The 19,379-nt window shown below is 38.5% G+C and overlaps 1 protein-coding gene across 7 annotated transcripts in view; it reads left to right on the forward strand.

Moving 5' to 3' along the window:
* DAPK1 (death associated protein kinase 1) overlaps positions 1-18,902 on the forward strand; it is a 262,491-nt gene extending 243,589 nt beyond the window's left edge. For all 7 annotated transcript variants that reach the window (XM_020971675.2, XM_020971677.2, XM_020971674.2 and 4 more), the window contains 6 exons: positions 1,071-1,259; positions 3,314-3,511; positions 5,911-6,049; positions 7,179-7,299; positions 12,469-12,657; positions 16,309-18,902. In XM_020971675.2, the coding sequence (XP_020827334.1) occupies positions 1,071-1,259; positions 3,314-3,511; positions 5,911-6,049; positions 7,179-7,299; positions 12,469-12,657; positions 16,309-17,535 (2,063 nt within the window). In that variant the 3' untranslated portion in view covers positions 17,536-18,902. The remainder of the gene's footprint in view (positions 1-1,070; positions 1,260-3,313; positions 3,512-5,910; positions 6,050-7,178; positions 7,300-12,468; positions 12,658-16,308) is intronic.
* The last annotated feature ends 477 nt before the right edge of the window (positions 18,903-19,379 follow it).

The raw sequence follows: 19,379 nt of genomic DNA on the forward strand, positions 1-19,379 counted from the left end.
ATACACATATATGTGTGTATACATATACAACAGACCTGTTGTATATTCATACATATACCTATATGTATGTGTATATATACATATAATTTCATACATGTAATCTTCCCTTTAAACCACTACCCTAGGCAGGTAATAATATCTTTTCTTAAAGATGAAGAAGCTAAGACCCAATTAGACTTTCCCAAAGTATCATAGGAAGGAAAAGGGCTGCTGAAACTCCCTTTTCCCATCTCCCTGCCATCACCTTTGCCATCTGTCCCATTTACTTCTGTGATGAGAAAGAGAACTGTATAGGTTCTAACTTAATCCTGGAGTACTTACATTAGTGACTCCATTAAAATTGGATATTCTTCTTTCAACAAATAAAGTTTAACTTTTTTTTTTACTGGAGTCACTAATGTAAGTACTCCAGGATTAAGTGTACAGGAAACACACAAAGATTCCTAGTCCTCTTCTCCCTGCAGCCTTGACTATGGCCCACCACCTCACACTAGAAGGGAATTATTTTATGCAGATACAAGGGGACCAGGGATTCTAATCCTAGCCCTACTACTAACTAGCCCTGAGGCCTTGAACAAGGCACTCTCTAATATGTCTCAGTTCCCTTATCTGTTGAATGAGGGGGCTGAAATAACCTCTAGTGTTGCATCCGGATCTAATATTCTAACTCTATACCTTATCCCCTTTATTCTTTTTCTAATACCCAAAACTGCCCTTGGCATTTAACTGGTTTCTCCTTATTGCTTCCCTTTGGGAGTTCCTCTTAAGACAGTGCTATTTTAGTATCCTTTTAGGAAGCCAATCATCCACAAGGTTGCCCAGGGGAAAGAATAAAAGAATCTTTCTCTAAGGTAACAGAATTCCAAGCCAGAAGGGAACTTGGAGAACATCTAACCTGACGTCAGTTTTACAGATGTGGATGTTGGTATCTTTTTTTTTCTTTTCATACACCATAGATATTAATTAAAGTTTACAGCATCTCCTTTAAAAGATCTGGTTCAGTCCAACAAAATGCCCTCCTGCTCTTGTGTGTTAAGTGACTAACCTCCTTTTTTCCTTATGTGCCCTAGTATCAGTGAGCATCAATAACCTGTACCCTGGCTGTGAAAATGTAAGCGTGAGGAGTCGTAGCATGATGTTTGAGCCAGGCCTCACCAAAGGGATGCTTGAAGTGTTTGTGTCTCCTTCCCACCATTCGCACTGCTCGGCCGATGACCAGTCAACCAAAGCGATTGACATCCAGAATGCCTATCTGAATGGTATGTTCCATTTGTGCTTCCTTTGAAGTGGAGCTATTCTTTCCTAACGGGTACTGAGCCCCTTGATTTTTTTTTTATTTGGTGATTGGGGTTAAGTGACTTGCCCAGGGTCACACAGCTAGCAGGTGTTAAGTTCTGAGGCAGGATTTGAACTCAGGTCCTCCTGACTCCAAGGCCAGAGCTCTACTCACTGCGCCACCTAGCTGCCCCTTGACTTTTCTTTTAAAAGAGGATTTATTTCTAAATTTTAATCTGCTACAGAGAGAGATTCCCAAATGTTACTATACTTGTTAGCAATAGGTGAAAAGGCAAAAGAATGCAGTTGAGACTATGGACTAAGTCTAGGGGGAAAAGCCTGGTAAAGGACCCAGTGGAGAGAGTATCTACACTGGCAGAAATCACCAGTTGAATGATCATCCTTTAGAACAAGGTTTGCTTGTTACACTCTACATTTGATCCTCACTACAATCCAGTGAAGTGAGTCCTAATTTTATCCTCAGATGAGGAATCCAAGGCTCAGAGATTAACTGATTTACCCTGGGTACCGCGACTAATGCCTGAGACAGGACCCAAACCCAGGTCATCCTATATTTCAGGTTCAGCCCTCTGTCTACCATTCTGCATTTCCTTAGCGGCCTGATACCACTGACTATTGACTCTGTCCTGAAATTCAATAAAAAAGCAATTCTTTACCTACCCGTGTTCTATCAGGACCAAACCAAGGGCTGGAAAGAGGTATACATCACATATTGTAGTAGATGAAATACTCGTCATACTAAGCTTGAGTTTAAATTATGGGTTCCACACTTTAGTATCTATAAAAACATTTGTTGTTGTTGTTAAGTCATTTTTCAGTCATGCCCAGTTCTCTGTGACTCCATTTGGGTTTTGTTGGGGTTTTTTGGGCAAAGATACCAGGGTGGTTTGCCATTTCCTTCTCCAGATCATTTGACAAATGAGAAATCTGAGGCAAACAGGGTTCAGTGACTTGCCCAGGGTCACACAGCTAATGGATGTCTGAGGCCGGATTTGAACTCAGGAAGATGAGTCTTCCCAATTCCACTCCTGGCACTCTATTCACTGCACTAAGCACTGGCTGCCCTGTAAAATCATTAGGAAGGTCATTTGACCTCCTTGGGGTTCAGTTTCTTTATTCAATAACATGGGAATCATAATAATGTTTGTATCACCTACTTCATAGGGTTGTTGTGAGGAAAGCACTTTACTAACCTTAAAGCATTATATAAATATAGGTTATTATATGTACATGTTGATATGTTAATAGCAGCTAACATTTATGTAGCATTATGCAGTATGCAAAGTAGTTTATATGCATTTGATCCTAGTAACAACCCTGGGAAATAGATACCCATCTTACAAATTAGGACGCTGAAGATAACTTGCCCAGGGTCACACAGGTAGTAACTGACACAGGATTTGAACTCAGATCTTCCTGAACCCAAGTCAACCTCTCTATCACCTATTTCTTCAGTGCCTAAAATGATCCATCGTTTCATTAGTATGCGTACCCTCAACCAGCACAGATCATAACCCTTCTACATGTTTAATGACTGTTTCAGAAATTAATAAGGCCAAAAAATTAATCATAACCAGCCCTCCAGGGATGAGTTGCTCCAAAGTTAATTACACCTATCTGTGGCCAGCACCCATGCTGTCCATCAACAGATTCATATTTAAAACCTTTTCTGCTTGAAAGAAATAGCCAGAGACTATGCTTCATTACCGGAACCTCTCATGTGAGTTCTCTTCTATGCCACAATAGAGTATCAGAATGGACCTTAATATTAATTTTAAATTGCTTTGTTAGGCGTGTAACTTACATATGAATTACAGGTAGATGTACATGCAAGCGTAAATATGCCTACATTAGTGGCCTGGCATTGATATTTATTAATGTTAATAATTTCTATGATTTTACATGCTTGGAATTGCTATTTAGGTAAATAAATAAATAAATGCCGCCTCAAATTCTAGTCTCCTAGGTCATTTTGCTGTTTGAAGACACACAATAGACCTTATTTCTCTCTCTGCAGGAGTTGGTGATTTCAGCGTGTGGGAGTTCTCTGGGAATCCTGTTTATTTCTGCTGCTATGACTATTTTGCAGCAAATGATCCCACTTCGATTCACATAGTGCTTTTCAGCCTTGAAGAACCTTACGAGAGCCAGCTAAATCAAGTGATTTTCTGGCTTAGTTTCTTAAAGTCCCTTGTCCCTGTTGAAGAACCCATAGGTAAGCCATAGGAAACAGTTGTGTGTGTGAATATTTCTTTGATAAGAATGTTGTGGTTTCCTCTTTGATGTTGAATTTCTTTTCCCATGTGTGTCTCCTACCGCTCATGATTCCTAAAGGCATTTCGCATACAGGTAGCATTTCTTGAATGATGCCGGTGGTTTGAGCTGAGAAGTTATGTATTTCTGTACCTGTTTCTATGTTCAGCCTTTCTAATCTCAGGTACATTTTTTGTGCTGAATATCTGATAAAACATTTTTGTTCTCTTAATTGGCTAAAAAGCAATACACTTGTGGGATTTATTATTTATTCTTTTTTAAACCTCTTCTCTCAAACCTTAAATTAATAACTGGCCATTTCTCACTGTCACTTGGACCATATTAGTTAGTCAACTTTTGTAACTTGGAGCTATTGCTTCTGTTTTGTAGAAATCAAAAAGCCTGCGTTAAGGTATACTCCAATATTTCTCAAAGGAGAAAATCCATTGGAACCATAGGAAGCCAGGCAGCAGTACTAAAAGTAATCCTTGCTGCCAATTTTTTATTGTTCTGTCATGTTCGACTCTATGCGACCCTATTTGGGTTTTCTTGGCAAAGATACTGGACTGGTTTGCCATTTCCTTTTCTAGCTCATTTTACAGATGAAGAAACTGAGGCTTGCCCAGGTTCACACAGTTCGTGTCAGGGGCCAGATTTGACCTCAGGAAGAAGAGTATTCCTGATTCCAAGCCTGGTGCTCTCGCCACTGCACCACCTCACAGCCTTTGCTGCCAATATCAGACCCCACACTTTATGAGCTAGAGCAGTTGTATTTCCTACCACCAGGGGGCAATGCTCCATTTCAGAATTTCTCTTCTGTAAAATAATGAAATGTGTATGTGGAGTGTTGTGACCTAGTTAGTGTTTTCAAGTAGGGATAAAGAATCTTCTGTCAAGATCTATTGACCCAACAGGAAAAGGGGGCTATATAAATTTTTTAAATCTATTTTATTTCATTTTTCTTCATCTTCTTTATAAATTTAGAACTGAGGACATAAAACACTGTATAGGAAATATAACAAATTTTAAAAGTAAATATCAGTTTCACTAATAGAGGAGAAAAAAGAGATAGACAAAGAAACACAAAAATAGCATAAAGATGAGTAGGGATACATATATGCAGACATGCTAGAAGACAGAAACAACTACATGGAGAAATTTATGGAGTAACATCTCCATCTTATGGCTATTTAGGATATTACCTCTGAAGGTTTTTCCTTTCATACTACATGTTTAGAGTGATCTGTATCATAATATCACTACTCATTTATTTAGAATTTTAAGATTTGCGAGGTGCTTTCTTTTAGCATTTAGTATTTATCTCAGTATCTAAGTGGAATTAAATTACAGGCCAGATAGAGCCTAAGGATTACCACATTCTCCAGCCTATCTAATAAATACAAAATTCCAAAAGTGAGTCATCCTTCTTTCTTAAATTCTGTCATAGAAAAATTAAAAGGCAAACAAGTTTGAGAGCAGTGGCCAATTTAACAAAAACAGATCATCTGAATGTTGTTACTGAGGAGAGGGAATGAATTGTAATAAAAATCCCTTTTGTTTCTTCATCTAATGGGAGAGCCATTCTTCACCAGTAAAATCTATGTAAATCCCATTCTTGCAGGAAAATAGTAAGAAAATCTATAAGTTTAAAAAGCTACAGTAGGTTTAAATTTTTAAAATGTATGTTTAGTATTATGATCTCATTCATATTGCCATATTGTGTCTTTCTCTTTCTCATTCTTTTTCATGGTATCTTCCAGGCTTTCCTACTTAAACTCTCCCCTAAGTGAGAGTTCATTGTTTGTGTAAGTACTGTACAGTTACATTCATACCAATGTATGAATGTTGTGGACCATCTATCATCATTGTCATTTCTGTAGTACTATGGGGTATCCAAAGAACTTTTCATAGATCTTTTAAAAGGAGTCATCATTGGTGGTTACATCTCCTCCCAAAAGGTAGATAGATACTGGTTGGTGATTTGTTAGATAGGCCTTTTCTTTTATCTAGTATACAAAAGAATAGCATTTCTTGAAATAAAACCTTCTTATTGGATTAGTCATGGGAAACAGTAGCTATCAGAATTAGATCCATCCATGTTACCGCCATATCCAGGGTGATGCCAAGATTTTGAAAAGGGCCTTGTAGATAATATTAGGATAGTCAGTTTGCCATCTTTGAGTTCCACAGACATAATTGTAAGTTTTCTTAGTTTATACCTACCTACAGTTGGGAAGATCTCGGACATTACCTATTTATGAAATGAACTCTGGTTTAGCTGAATGTGGAAAAAAGAAAGAGAGAAAGGAAGAAATGTCTCTCTCCTAAAGTTTTGTTTTGTTTTGTTCCCCCCTCCACCAGCTTTTGGAGGCAGGCTGAAAAACCCACTTCGAGTAGTCCTGGTAGCCACTCATGCTGACATCATGAATGTTCCCCGACCCGCTGGAGGCGAGTTTGGTTATGATAAAGATATGTCATTGCTGAAAGAAATTAAGAACAGGTAAGGAGCCACATTTTCAAGACAGACTCAAATACGTACTTGCTCTAAAGCAAACACTGTTTACGTGAGAAACAAAATCAAAAACACCTCTAGTTGACTTTCTTTTTAGGGGGAAAGGGCGGCTGTCTCCCTAGATCCCCCAAGCTGAAAGTGCAGCAACCACTCACCAGCTCAGTCCTACTACTGACTGGCACAGAAGCACCTGTTCTATTTTGTTTTGTTTTTTACCTGGCTGGGTTTGCCCTTTCTTAGGCAACCTAGTGGTCCCTGTTGTTAGGGCTCACCGTATTCTTGTCATATGAAGTACAGACATCCAATTGGCTTAACACACTGCAGTTGCAGAACTCCTAAGCACAAAAGATACACCAGCCTCAGCCTTCTCCTACTGCAGGAAAAGCAGGTGTGTCCTACCATACCAAGTCCCTTCATCTATACTTTTAGCTATGATGCTTGTTGGGTAGAGAACACAGGGGGTATGTGTGAGCAGGGGTCAGGGTGTTTCTTCAAAGTGTTCCTCCTTCTTTGAACAACTCCTGGAGCTTAGATTTGATATATTCATTCTGAGAATTTACATTCTTGAGCACCCTCTGGCTGTGAGAGAAGGAGAAAAATCTTATTCAGAGCTGAAAGGACCATCCTGGGCTTATCAAATCCACCCCTTAGTCATTTCAGCTATGCAGTAGAGTTATCCCTTCCACATTGTGACTTTCCCCATCACTATTTCAGTATATTGCAAGTCAGCATAAGCAATTAAATGGGAATTTTGGGGGAGTTTGCAGAAACTACAGATGACACGTGAAGGCCAGCAGACAACACAGAAAAAGTTTAGAAACTCAGAAATACTAAGATTATATGTGTAGCATTGTATAATATCAACATATTTTATCTTTCAATACCATAAATATAGCCACCCCATAAAAGAAGAAGAAAAAATTCAGACTTCTCTGGTATGAAAGGAGGGCCAAAACATTTTACACAGATTTTCCAGATCAAGGGAGCAATGCGCCCTAACCCCTATGATGTAGAAGGGATAACTGTACTTCACTTTAAGGGATCTTGAACAAAATCATGTCCGTCTCTTTTTTAAATAGATTTTTCTCTCCATTTGTCCACTACCCCTTTCTCTTAGATTTGGGAATGATCTTCAGATTTCTGACAAGCTATTTGTTCTGGATGCTGGTGCTTCTGGATCCAAAGACATGAAACTACTTCGAAATCATTTGCAAGATATAAGAAGTCAGATTGTTTCTGTAAGTAGGACCTCCCAGAGAAGCCTGTCTAGCCTCTTTAGGTTACAGCCCAAATTTCTGAGAGGATATTGACGATAGATGCCACCTTCAGACGTGGTATACTGAAATGTGAGCCCTCTTTTTATCCTTTCTTGATTTTAGTTCAGCAGGTCGATTAGTATTTATTAAGTATCTATGCAAAGCCAACAAGCATTTATTAAGCACTTATTTGTGCCGGGCACTGCTAAGATATACAAATACAACAAGCAGAAAGGACAGTCTCCTTAGAGTACACATTTATTGCATGTTTACTGATTAATTGATTCCAATGAAGTAAGACAACAAAGAGGGAGCTGAAAAGAAGGGGAAGAGATGAAGACTGCACTAGATGCAGGGTGACAAAGGCACTAATGAAGTCCCCAACCTCAAGGACTTTGAATTCTACTAGGGGAAAAGACATGTACAAAGATAATTAAATAGGGGCAGCTAGGTGGCACAGTGGATAGAGTACCGGCGCTGGAGTCCAGAAGACCTGAGTTCAAATGTGGCCTCAGACCACACACTTGACACTTACTAGCTGTGTGACCCTGGGCAAGTCACTTAACCCTGATTACCTCACCAAAAAGCAAAAAAAAAAACCCAAAGATAATTAAATAGATGACGCAAGTAGGTGGTATATCGGATAGAGTCCTGGACCTGGAGTCAGACCTGAGTTCAAATTTAGTCTCAGTCACTAACTAGCTTTATAACCTCTATCTGCCTAGTTTCCTTATCTCTAAAATGAATATAATGATAGCACCTTCCTCCCATATTTGTTTGTTTCGAAAACTTTAAAAAGTACTACATAAATGCATAGATATATAAAATAAACGCAAAATAATTTCATGAGGGGGGATAGCACATAACAACTGGAAGGCAGAAGGGGAAGATTAGAAAAAGACCCATAAAGAAGATGACTCAGGAGCCAAGTATAAAAGAAAGCTAAAAAGTGGAGGTGAGGAGTGAGTACACGACAACCACATGTGCAGAGTTAAAGAGAAGGAATTCCATGTATTGGGTGGTTAGTTGGCACAGCAGATAGAACATTGGGCCTGGCCTCAGGAAGAACTGACTTCAAATCCAGCTTAAGACACTTACTAGCTCTGTGACCCTGGGCAAGTCACTTAATCCTGTTTGCCTCGGTTTCCTCATCTGTAAAATGAGCTAGAGAAGGAAATGGCAAACCACTCTAGTATCTTGGCCAAGAAAACTCCAGAAGAGGTCATAAGGTATCAGACACGACTGAAAATGACTGAACAACAGGCCAATCTGGCTGGCACAGAGATTGTATGAAGGCAAGAAATGTGAGATCAGTAGAGAAAAGTAAGTTAAAGCCAGATTTACAGGGGTTTAAATGTCAAACATGGAATTTGTATTTCTATCCTAAAGGCGCCTTTGAAGATCCTTGAGTAGTACAACCCTCCCTTAGGAAGATTAAAGTTTGCAAAGCATTTTACATGTATTATCTCATTTGATCCTCCCTAGAAGGGTAGGTGCTATTATTAATCATCATTTTACAAATCTGGAAACTGAGGCTAAGTGTGGTTAAGTGACTTGCCCAAGGTCACACAGCTAAATAAGTATCTGAACAGAATTTGAACTCAAGTCTTTCTGACTCCAGGTCTAATATTCCACCCTCGGGCTCCCTTAACTATATTCAAATGAAGTTTTTTTTTTAATTGCTTCCAAAGCTAAAAAAGTTTGATGGAGTCATGATAATTGTTTGTTAAACCATCCAACCATAAAGTCATTTGTAATGAGCTATGGATTATTGTATTACCTGCCATAATTCCACACGTAGCACGTGCTCTGTAGATGCTGTCATAAGGCTGCTGCGTCTCCCTTCCTTGTAGCCCCAAAGGATTAGGAAACATTTTTCTCTTACTTTAACTCCAACTTACTTTAACACCAAGGCACTCTTCCCCATTGATTATTGGTTGATATCCATCAGTCAACCAGATTTAATTAGCCTTTATTAAGATGGTATACAGGAAGAACAGTTGATACAAAAGATTCCTCCTAAAAGCCTGTGACCCACTCTTCCATGCAGACAGAGGGGGTTTTGGAGAAACTGGGCTCAAGCTTGGAAAGCATTTGAGACAAAGGGGTAATTCACAGCTCCTGGAAATCTTTTTGCTCAAGCCCCCTTAGGTATGATATAGCTTGTTTGCTAGGATTCTTGTAGAACCTTGAATCTGCCTTTCTTCTTGGAGTTTAATTCTCTTTGGCCCTCAAGGCTGGTACTTTGTCATTGTTATTGCACTTCCCATAAGCCGTTGCTGTCCTAGAGACACTGCTGGAGTGCTTAGGAAAAAATCCAAATCCTCTGAAGTTCAGAGGTCATTGGTCATTGGAATGGGAAAGGAAGGCCAAAGTACTCTCCCCACCACCATTCCGTGTCAAGAAATTCCTCCTCAAGGATTATACTAGGAGAAGAAAGGGAGAGGTAGAATGGGGTAAATTATCTCACAAAAACAAAACAAAACAAAAAAACAGAAAAGAAAAGGCTCTTACAGTGGAGGGGAAACAGGGGAAGATGAGAAGGAATGAGTGAATCTTATTCTCATAGGATATGGCTTAAGGAGGGAATAACATACACATTCAATTGGGTATGGAAATCTGTCTTACCCTACAGGAAAATAGGGGGAGAAGGGGACAAGAGAGCAGGGGGCTGATAGAGAGGAGAGCAGAATGGGAAATACTTCTGAGGAGGGACAGGGTCAAAAGCAAGAATAGAATAAATGGGGGGCAGGATAGGATTAAGGGAAATAGAGTTAGTTTTTCACATGTCTAGTATGGAAGTGTTTTGCGTAACTGCACACGTATAACCTATGAGTTGCTTGCCTTTTCAATGAGGGTGGGTGGGGAGGGAGGAAAGGAGAAAATTTAGAACCCAAAGTTTTAAAAACACATGTTTAAAAAAAAGTTTTCGCATGTAACTGGGAAATAAGAAATACAGGAAATGGGGTACATAAGTCTATCCTGCCCTACAGGAAAATGGAAGGGGAAGGGGATAAGAGAAGGGGGGGGTGGAGAGATAGAAGAGAGGGCACACTAGGGGAAGGGGTATTCAAAATGCATGCCATCTTGGGGTGGGGGAGGGGTTAGATGGGGTGAAAATTTGGAACTCAAAATCTTGTGGAAGTAAATGTTGAAAACTAAAACTAAATAAATTTATATAAAAAAAATTCCTCCCTAAGACTATGGCCAGGGGCTTTTACCACTAAGTCCCCAGACTCTTGAATCTCTGCTAGCCCACCATTTTATAGAAAACCCATTGAGTATTACCAAATTTCTTAATTCAATACAAACATCCTACTTGTGTACCATCATTTAAGTTCATCTAATCAATTTCAAGGACACCTAAAATTGATAAAGGATTTTTTTTTACACTTAGTCTAAATCCTTTGATTCAGTAGAGAAATGTTCTTACTTCATTAAGATATCAGGGCATTTCATATTGACCCTTATTTTAAGCAGGGTTGAGTTGATTGAATTGACTGACTCAACCAATCCAACTCTTACACATAGGAACTCATGGCTCGTCCACCAAGCACCCTAGTCTACATAGGAATAAGGGAATACCATTAAATATTAGTCTCTGTCGACTATTCATAAAATCTCCTTCTGGACAACATGTGGGAAGAGTAATTTAGCCTTTCAGTGAACTCCAACAAATGAATTGACAGACTCCCCAATAATTTTGTTTTGTTTACTTAATTATTTTGTTAAAGTTTGTGTCTCATAAGGAACATAAGACTAGCAAAGGATAATCCAAATTCCTCTCCCCATGTGCATTCTACAAACACTTAAGTCTGTGTGTGCAGAATATTTGCTTAAGCACTGGGGGGAGAAAAAGGCTATTGGAGTATTGTGGGATCAGGAAGTAAAGGCAGCAGCAATATGCAAAATCATGCAAGGGTAATAGGAAGTTGCAAGACAGAATACTGCATGAGGCTTAAGGGGGGATTCTTGTAAGAGGTTGCATTTTAGTTCATCTTTAACAGGTAAATGTGGGTTCAACCAGTGCAGCCTGAGGCAAAGAGAGTGTCCTTGGCCTAGAGAGGCAAAAAGGAGCATGGTTAATTTTGTTGGATATTCTATTGAGAAATCTGGATGTGGAGGATGGCAGTAGGAGGAAAAGCTGGGAAGTTAAAGTGGTACAAGATTATAGGAGATCATGAATGTCTAGGAAGGGAATTTGGGCTTTACTCAAGAGACAGGAGAGTGACATGACCATATCTATGCGTCAATAAGATTATTCTGGCAACAGTATGAAAGACAGATTAGAAGGAGGAGAGGGAGGAAGACTGTTCCAGTCAATGTATTATAGTTAGTTTTTTTTTCATTGTGGTTATATGTCAATTATACATCTCTACAAGTTTCATTTTCTATGGATGATTGAACAATGAATGCCAAGTATTTCGAAATAGATATAACTGAAAATATCATCCTACAAAAGTGATGGTCTTTGTTGGACAGAAACTTACCATTTTTGTTTAGAGAACCATCCCCACCCACCCTGTTTCATTGCCCATAAAGTTATTTTTTCTGTTGTTGAGCAAATGAATGAAGTATACCTGCTCACTCAACATTTGTTGTATGAATGAGTCCACATTTGCATGCATTTCTGTTCCTGTGCCTGAAAGTTCTTAAGAGATATTCAGGGAACTGTTAATTCATTTACATTAAGTGGTAGAAATGAAAATTCTTAGCAGAATTTTTGACAAAGATAAAAAGATGATTGGATTCTGATTAGAGTTGGCATTGAAAACTACAGAGTGCTCACTTTAAAAAAAAAGAAAGTCCTTTGCCAAAAAAAAAGTAACATTGGATAAAAATAATTATTACTGAAAGTGTACCTTCAACACCTCCCCAGATTCCTTTGCAGGGGTGAAAGGTCCACTAGTGTGGAGAATTGCACCGGCTGTCAGCAATTTTCAATGTACTGATTGGTTCTTCTGATTTTTTTTTCTCTTCCTCTCATTTTTTCTTTAAAAAAAATTATCTAAGGAATGGCTCTCTAGAAGGAAGGAAGGGAAAAATTAGGCCATGTGAAAACAAAAGATCGATTTTAAAAACTTTAAAATAAAAGAAAGCATATATTCAGTGTGTAGACAACAATTAGTTACACAAATGGATGTTCCTTAGGTTTGCCCTCCAATGACCCACCTGTGTGAGAAGATCATCTCCACTCTGCCCTCCTGGAGAAAACTGAATGGGCCCAACCAGCTGATGTCTCTTCAGCAGTTTGTATTCGATGTGCAAGACCAGCTAAACCCACTGGCAAACGAAGAAGATCTAAGGCGTATCGCTCAGCAGCTGCACAGCACCGGAGAAGTAAGTCGTCCACAGCACGAGCAACCCTCACTTTTCTCTTCTGTTATATGTTTGTTTGCTTGTCTTGAAAAGTCTGTACTTGGAGGTGAGGGAAGGGGATAATTTGTCCACAGTCTTTTAAGTGCTAGATATGCAGTGACGAGCATGAATAGCAGAGCAGGTGGGCAGAACATAGAAGAGGGAGGGAGAGAGAGAAAAAAATAAATAACTTTGTGTGTATATGTGTGTGTACACATACATGTGTGCATATATGTGTGTTTTACATGTAATACATTAATAAATACTTGCTTATATGTGTAGCATTAATATTATTAAAGTGTTTATGTAAATTGTATAAAAATATTTAATAAATGTTTGATGTTTATATGATATTTACAAATATTTTGTACATAAACATAATTATATAAATAAATAAATGATACAAATAAAAATTCCTTTGGACATATATAATCCATATTATATGTCCATGTATGTGAGATATGTATTTATATCTATATTCCTAATGCAGTATATTATTATATATTGTGAATATAGATTTAAATATAAATATATTATATATTTAAATATAGAAATATATTTTTACATATTTGTGTGTATATATACATATATATACATATATATATACATATACACGTATACATATATACATATACACGTATACATATATACATATACACGTATACATATATACATATACACGTATACATATATACATATACACGTATACATATACACGTATACACGTATACATATACACGTATACACATATACATATACACGTATATACATATATACATATACACGTATATACATATATACATACACGTATATACATATATACATACACGTATATACATATATACATATACATATACATATATATACATATATATATATATATATGTATATATATATATATATATATCTCAAACCCAAAGGAATTTTTCTTACCTGCACTGCTCCAATGTCTTCAGTTTCCTGGAGCTTTGTTCATATTTTATGTCATCAGACATAGCATAGGCTTAATTGATATTTCAAAAATTAAGCAAATTCTTCATTGGAACATTTAAGTGCTTGTATTGATGATTTTTTTTAAAATTCATTTTGCCTTTTGCTATGGTTCAGAACAACTTCCACAGGCTGCTGCCCAGTTCTGAACTTGCCTTTTTGCCTCTCACTTTCAAAGCACAGATCGTTGGCCTTCTCTACATAATTTTATGGTCTTGTCGATTCAGTAGTTGAATGTTTGATGGGGCCTGGATCCAACTAATTTTCCAAGAACCACACATTTTCACTGAGCTGCTGAAAGGGTTGATAACCTTGGATCAATGTTATCACTTTGACCAGATCACCTGAGCTCACACTTGAGACCACAGCAGTGGTATGTTGTGGCAGAGAAATTGTAAGATAAGACGCAATGTTCTGTAATGATAATTTTTTAAAGAAATAAATACATTTAAGTTTTGAAACACCTGAACAGTCTTGACCTGGCAGCTACAAGTCCTTCAGAAAGAATTTGTAGCCAGAAATGCATTGGAAATGACTTGTTATTTTAGGTCTTAAATATGTAACATTTGCAATTTGGATTGTCCAGTTCTGGTTGCATCATTGTTCTGTTCCCCCCAAAAAACCATTCATCTATACTTATGAATGAGGTCACATATGAATAAGTTAAATATGTTAAATAAGTTATGAATAAGTTGATATGGCTGACATGATTAATTCTTGGGGTACTACTGCAGATAACCATTATGGATGTTTATATAATGCTTTCAGATTTGCAGAGCACTTTTATATCTTTTTGTCATTTGAATTCCCACCTTACACACAAGGAAACTCTGGGTTAGGATTGCTGATAATAATAATTGAGACAATCACTGATGGTCACATAGCTAGCCACTGAGACAGAATCTGAATTCAGGTCTCCATCCAGGTTCGGTGGTCTTTCCATTATACCATACTAGCGACAACAAAGTTTCTCCTACATGCTATGCTCTGCTGGGTTTTTTTTAGACCACTTTCTAATTCAGAATAAATAAATAAATATGTATATACACACACACCCCCTCTGTAGCTCAGTAGGCTTACCATCCCCCCCATCCTTATGACTGCACTAAGCAAATTAAGATCACAAAGGAAATGAGGAAATCTTCAGTCCAGTGACAATGACTTCATTCAAGTCTGCCCTTGTGCATGTCAGGGAAATGCAGATTTCTCCCTCTAGACCGAGGATTCTTAACCATTTCTGTGGCATAAACTCCTTTTGTAATCTGGTGAAACCCATGGGCCACTTCTCAGAATAGTGTTTTTAAGCTCATAAAGTAAAATACAGAAGACTACAAAGGAACTCACTTATTTTTGAAATACAGTTATGGGGGAATTTTTTTTTTCAAGTTCATGGAACCTAAGTTAAGAAGTCCTGATGGTAGGTGTATTTTTCCTCTATTTTCATTAAAGGGACAGTTTCTACACTTGTGATAACCCAACCCATTCCCATGCAAAGGCTTTCTAATCTTAGGGGAAAGCAATTGATGATAGCACTAACTTCATGGTGGCTTTTATATCCTTTTAACAAATGTCTTGTGAACTTAGATAATCATTTCATGGCACAGCACATGACCCAAGGAGTCAGTGATTTCTCAACTCTGTTCCTAGGCCAAGAGAAAATTGAGCTGCATGATTTGGAATGGGGAGTATTTAGGAAAAATTCCCTAAGCTTCAGGTGGCCAATTTAGAACCCTAAATCCAGAGGACCTCAGATAAGTTCATTTTGTTACCTTTGATTAAAAAAAAATTATTTCAGGAAGAAGGTTGAATTTAAAATATACTTTGGATTTTCATGAAAAAGTAGTACTCTCCCATTGCTGATAATAAAGATTGAAAGCTGGTCATGTTTCAAAGCCTATTAATTGACAATTCACAAATCCCCACACACATTTTTTTAAGTGACAGCATCAGTAAGAAAAAATAAACTTTGAAAAATATTTAAAGAAACTGAATTTCAAATGGTGCTTTTCCAAGAGCTGCAAAGATTCTGGTGCTGTGCTCTAGAATATTATAACCTAAGAGATGCACAACTGATTTATCATAAACCAATGAGAGCAGTATAGTATGTATAAAGTGATCAAAATTTCCGTGGATGGGCAGGTGAATGATATATACCTGCTTGGTCAACATCTGTCTCATGATTAAGTCCATTTGTAAGGCATCTGAATGCCTCCACCTGAAAGGTCCTATGGGAGACATTCAAGGAAATATTATTCATTTATGTTATGCAGTAGAAAAAAAAATTCTCAGCAGGAATTTATGTCAGAAAGAGATAGCAAAAAGGACTTGAACGTCACATACAAGCTGCTAGAGAAATATCAGCTTCTTGGGCCTGTTTCTTTTTCTCCAGGCAGCAAAGAACTCACACAAATGATCCACTGAAGGGCAATCCTAATCAATATAATAGAGACTAATATCTGTATTCCATGGGTGAGAGACAAGAGAGACCCAGGACAGTAGCTACCTGAATTTGTTCTGTTCCATAGCAAAGGGCAAGATGACTTTTTTTTATCACTGATATAAGCATTTCAGTGTATTAAGAAAAAAACCTACAACACACGTTTCTTTCCCAGTAAAATGACTACTCATTGTTCCCTCTGGCAGATTAACATAATGCAGAGTGAGACTGTACAAGACGTCATACTCCTGGACCCACGATGGCTCTGCACCAGCATTTTGGGGAAGCTCCTCTCTGTGGAGACTCCCAAAGCCCTACACCATTACAGGGGGCGGTACACCATGGAGGACATTCAGCGGCTAGTACCAGACAGTGACGTAGAAGAATTAATCCAGATCCTGGACGCCATGGACATCTGTGCCCGGGACCTGAGCAGTGGGACCATGGTGGATATCCCCGCCCTCATCAAGACTGACAACTTGCACCGGTCCTGGACCGATGAAGAAGACGAAGTGATGATATATGGAGGGGTCCGAATTGTCCCAGTGGAGCACCTCACCCCCTTCCCTTGTGGGATCTTTCACAAGGTACAGGTGAATCTGTGCCGGTGGATTCACCAACAGAGCACCGAAGGGGATGCAGACATCCGACTGTGGGTGAATGGCTCCAAAATTGCCCACCGCGGGGCAGAGTTACTCGTGCTGTTGGTGAACCACGGGCAGGGCATTGAGGTTCAGGTCAGGGGGCTGGAAACTGAGAAGATCAAATGTTGCCTGCTTCTGGATTCTGTGTGTAGTACTATCGAGAATGTCATGACCACCACTTTACCAGGCCTGTTGACAGTGAAACATTATCTAAGCCCCCAGCAACTGAGGGAGCATCATGAGCCTGTCATGATTTACCAGCCCCGGGACTTTGTCCGAGCACAGACGCTTAAAGAGACCTCATTGACTAACACCATGGGTGGCTATAAGGAAAGTTTCAGTAGCATTATGTGTTTTGGGTGTCTTGATGTCTACTCTCAGGGTAGCCTTGGAATGGATATTCATGCTTCAGACCTGAACCTCCTGACCCGGAGAAAACTAAGCCGCCTGTTGGACCCACCTGATCCTATGGGGAAGGACTGGTGCCTTCTTGCCATGAACCTGGGTCTCCCTGAACTCGTGGCAAAGTATAATAATGGAACCCATAAGGACTTCCTCCCAAGCCCAGTGCATGCTCTCCTCCGGGAATGGTGCAGCTACCCTGAGAGCACTGTTGGCCTCCTAATGTCCAAGCTGAGAGAACTAGGCCGCCGTGACGCGGCCGACTTTTTACTGAGGGCATCCTCTGTTTTCAAAATAAACCTAGATGCCAATGGCCAAGAAGCCTATGCCTCAAGCTGTAATAGTGGAACATCCTATAATTCAATTAGCTCAGTTGTATCACGATGAGGACAGCCGTAGGTATGGGTAGAATCTCTTCCAACTGCAGAAAGGAAGAAGCACAGTATCACAATGGATTCCGGATGTATTCATTTATATGCCTATATACAATCTTATCCCCAGTGTTTCCCTGCCCCTTTGCCTCCTCCACCGCTTCCCTCTCTCACCATTCATTCTGTTCTATGTGAATAATCTCTCGACCCTGAGAGCAAACTGTTGCTTTTACTTTCGCCGTTAAAAAAAAGCTAGTCTACTTTCAGTGTTTTCAATTCCATATCTAGTCCACCAATGTATTGCTTCCTATTACTAATTAAATTGGAATATCCAACTTTTCAGTGAAATTTTTAAAAAGCTATCATGTTGACTCTTTTTAAAATGTGCATGTATCAAAAATGTGCATTTCTTATGCCAGTTTTATTCCTTAAACCATCTCCTTGGCTTTTTTTTTTATAAACCACAAACTGTTTAATATTAAGCATTCTGTGGTCAGTTTAGCATAATACCACTGTATAATTTATAAATAGGAATTTTGTGAGTGCCTTTTGCAGAAGAGGATGTGTTTGGAATCATCGGAGCTGGCCAGGAATTGTCATAAAGAAAATGCTACCTCTATGTCCCTAACTGCATGCTGATCATTGCAAGTGGTGCTTCACCTCTGGTTTCCCTCCAGTTTGAAGTGTTTTGTTTGACAATAAACAGGGAGAGAGAGAAAAAAAAACCTTTCCTAGGAAAGTTTCGTGTATGACACCTGTTGCTACACAGAGTTGTGTTACCAATTTTGCTTTTGTTTAAAACTCAGTGTGAAGTTCCCCGTTAGCCTCTAAACTGATGTCATGCTTCATTATTTCCTCTCATCTCAGGTAAAAGGTCCATACAGTTGTAGGATAACCAAAACCCATGTAAAGTAGGCGATACCACAGTGATATTCTATAGCTGTCCATCATTATTGGTGCATAGCAGATGGTTTTCAGCATTCAGGCCCTGGTTTGCTTATTTCCAGTACTTGAAGTGTGAACAAAAAAAACAATAAAGGAAGTTTTCCTACAATGATTTTAAATTGTGATACATAGCTTTTAAGTTAATATGAAGAAATATGTCCTATTCTGTCCTGAAAAGCATGTCATGTTAATTAATGGCACAATATATATGTGTATATACATATATATGTATGCAATATGTGTGTATATATGTGTGTATATATTAATACAGGTATTTTTTTCTGAAACTGAAAAATGTAGTAAATTTTAAATTTTGTTTTGTCCTAAGGAGTTTTTGTTTGTTTGGGCAGTTTTGTTTTTGGTTTTGGTTTTCTTTTTTTTTTTTTTCTTTGGTTTGGGGATTTTTTTTTAACAAATAAACTGTTGCTTGTTGCATTATTTTTGTTAGACTTTGTTCCAGAAGAATTTCTCTGAGTTGTGTATTCATCATCACTACTTGTCATATGAGTTTTCTTTTTCTGATTTTGGGTTGTATAGATGTCAATTTTAGGGTATTCTTGATTGGGTCCCCTAAAATATGTCTATGGGGATGGAGGAAGAGGAAAGAACAAAGCTTATTTTTCTCTATGCTCTCATTTTAAAGGGAAAGCATTGCATCTGTCTTCCTTTGGCAGACTAAAAAGACTTGGAGCTGATTACATCATGGAATGCCTAACAGGGGTGGTACAGGTATAAGAAGAGGTGTGTCTACTAAAAGACAAGCCTGGGTGGCTACCTGGGTGACTTCAATCCCCTCATCTACAGCCAGGAATACAAGTATTTGCACTACTTCACAAGGTTGTTGTGAGAATCAAATGACAATGTATGGAAAAGTGCCTTGAAAACCAAACACCAGTATTAAAGCATTGTTTTATA

The sequence above is a fragment of the Phascolarctos cinereus genome, unplaced genomic scaffold (genome assembly GCF_003287225.1).
Source record: "Phascolarctos cinereus isolate Bilbo 61053 unplaced genomic scaffold, phaCin_HiC Scaffold_4;HRSCAF=312, whole genome shotgun sequence".
NCBI classification, from domain to species: Eukaryota; Metazoa; Chordata; class Mammalia; order Diprotodontia; family Phascolarctidae; genus Phascolarctos; species Phascolarctos cinereus.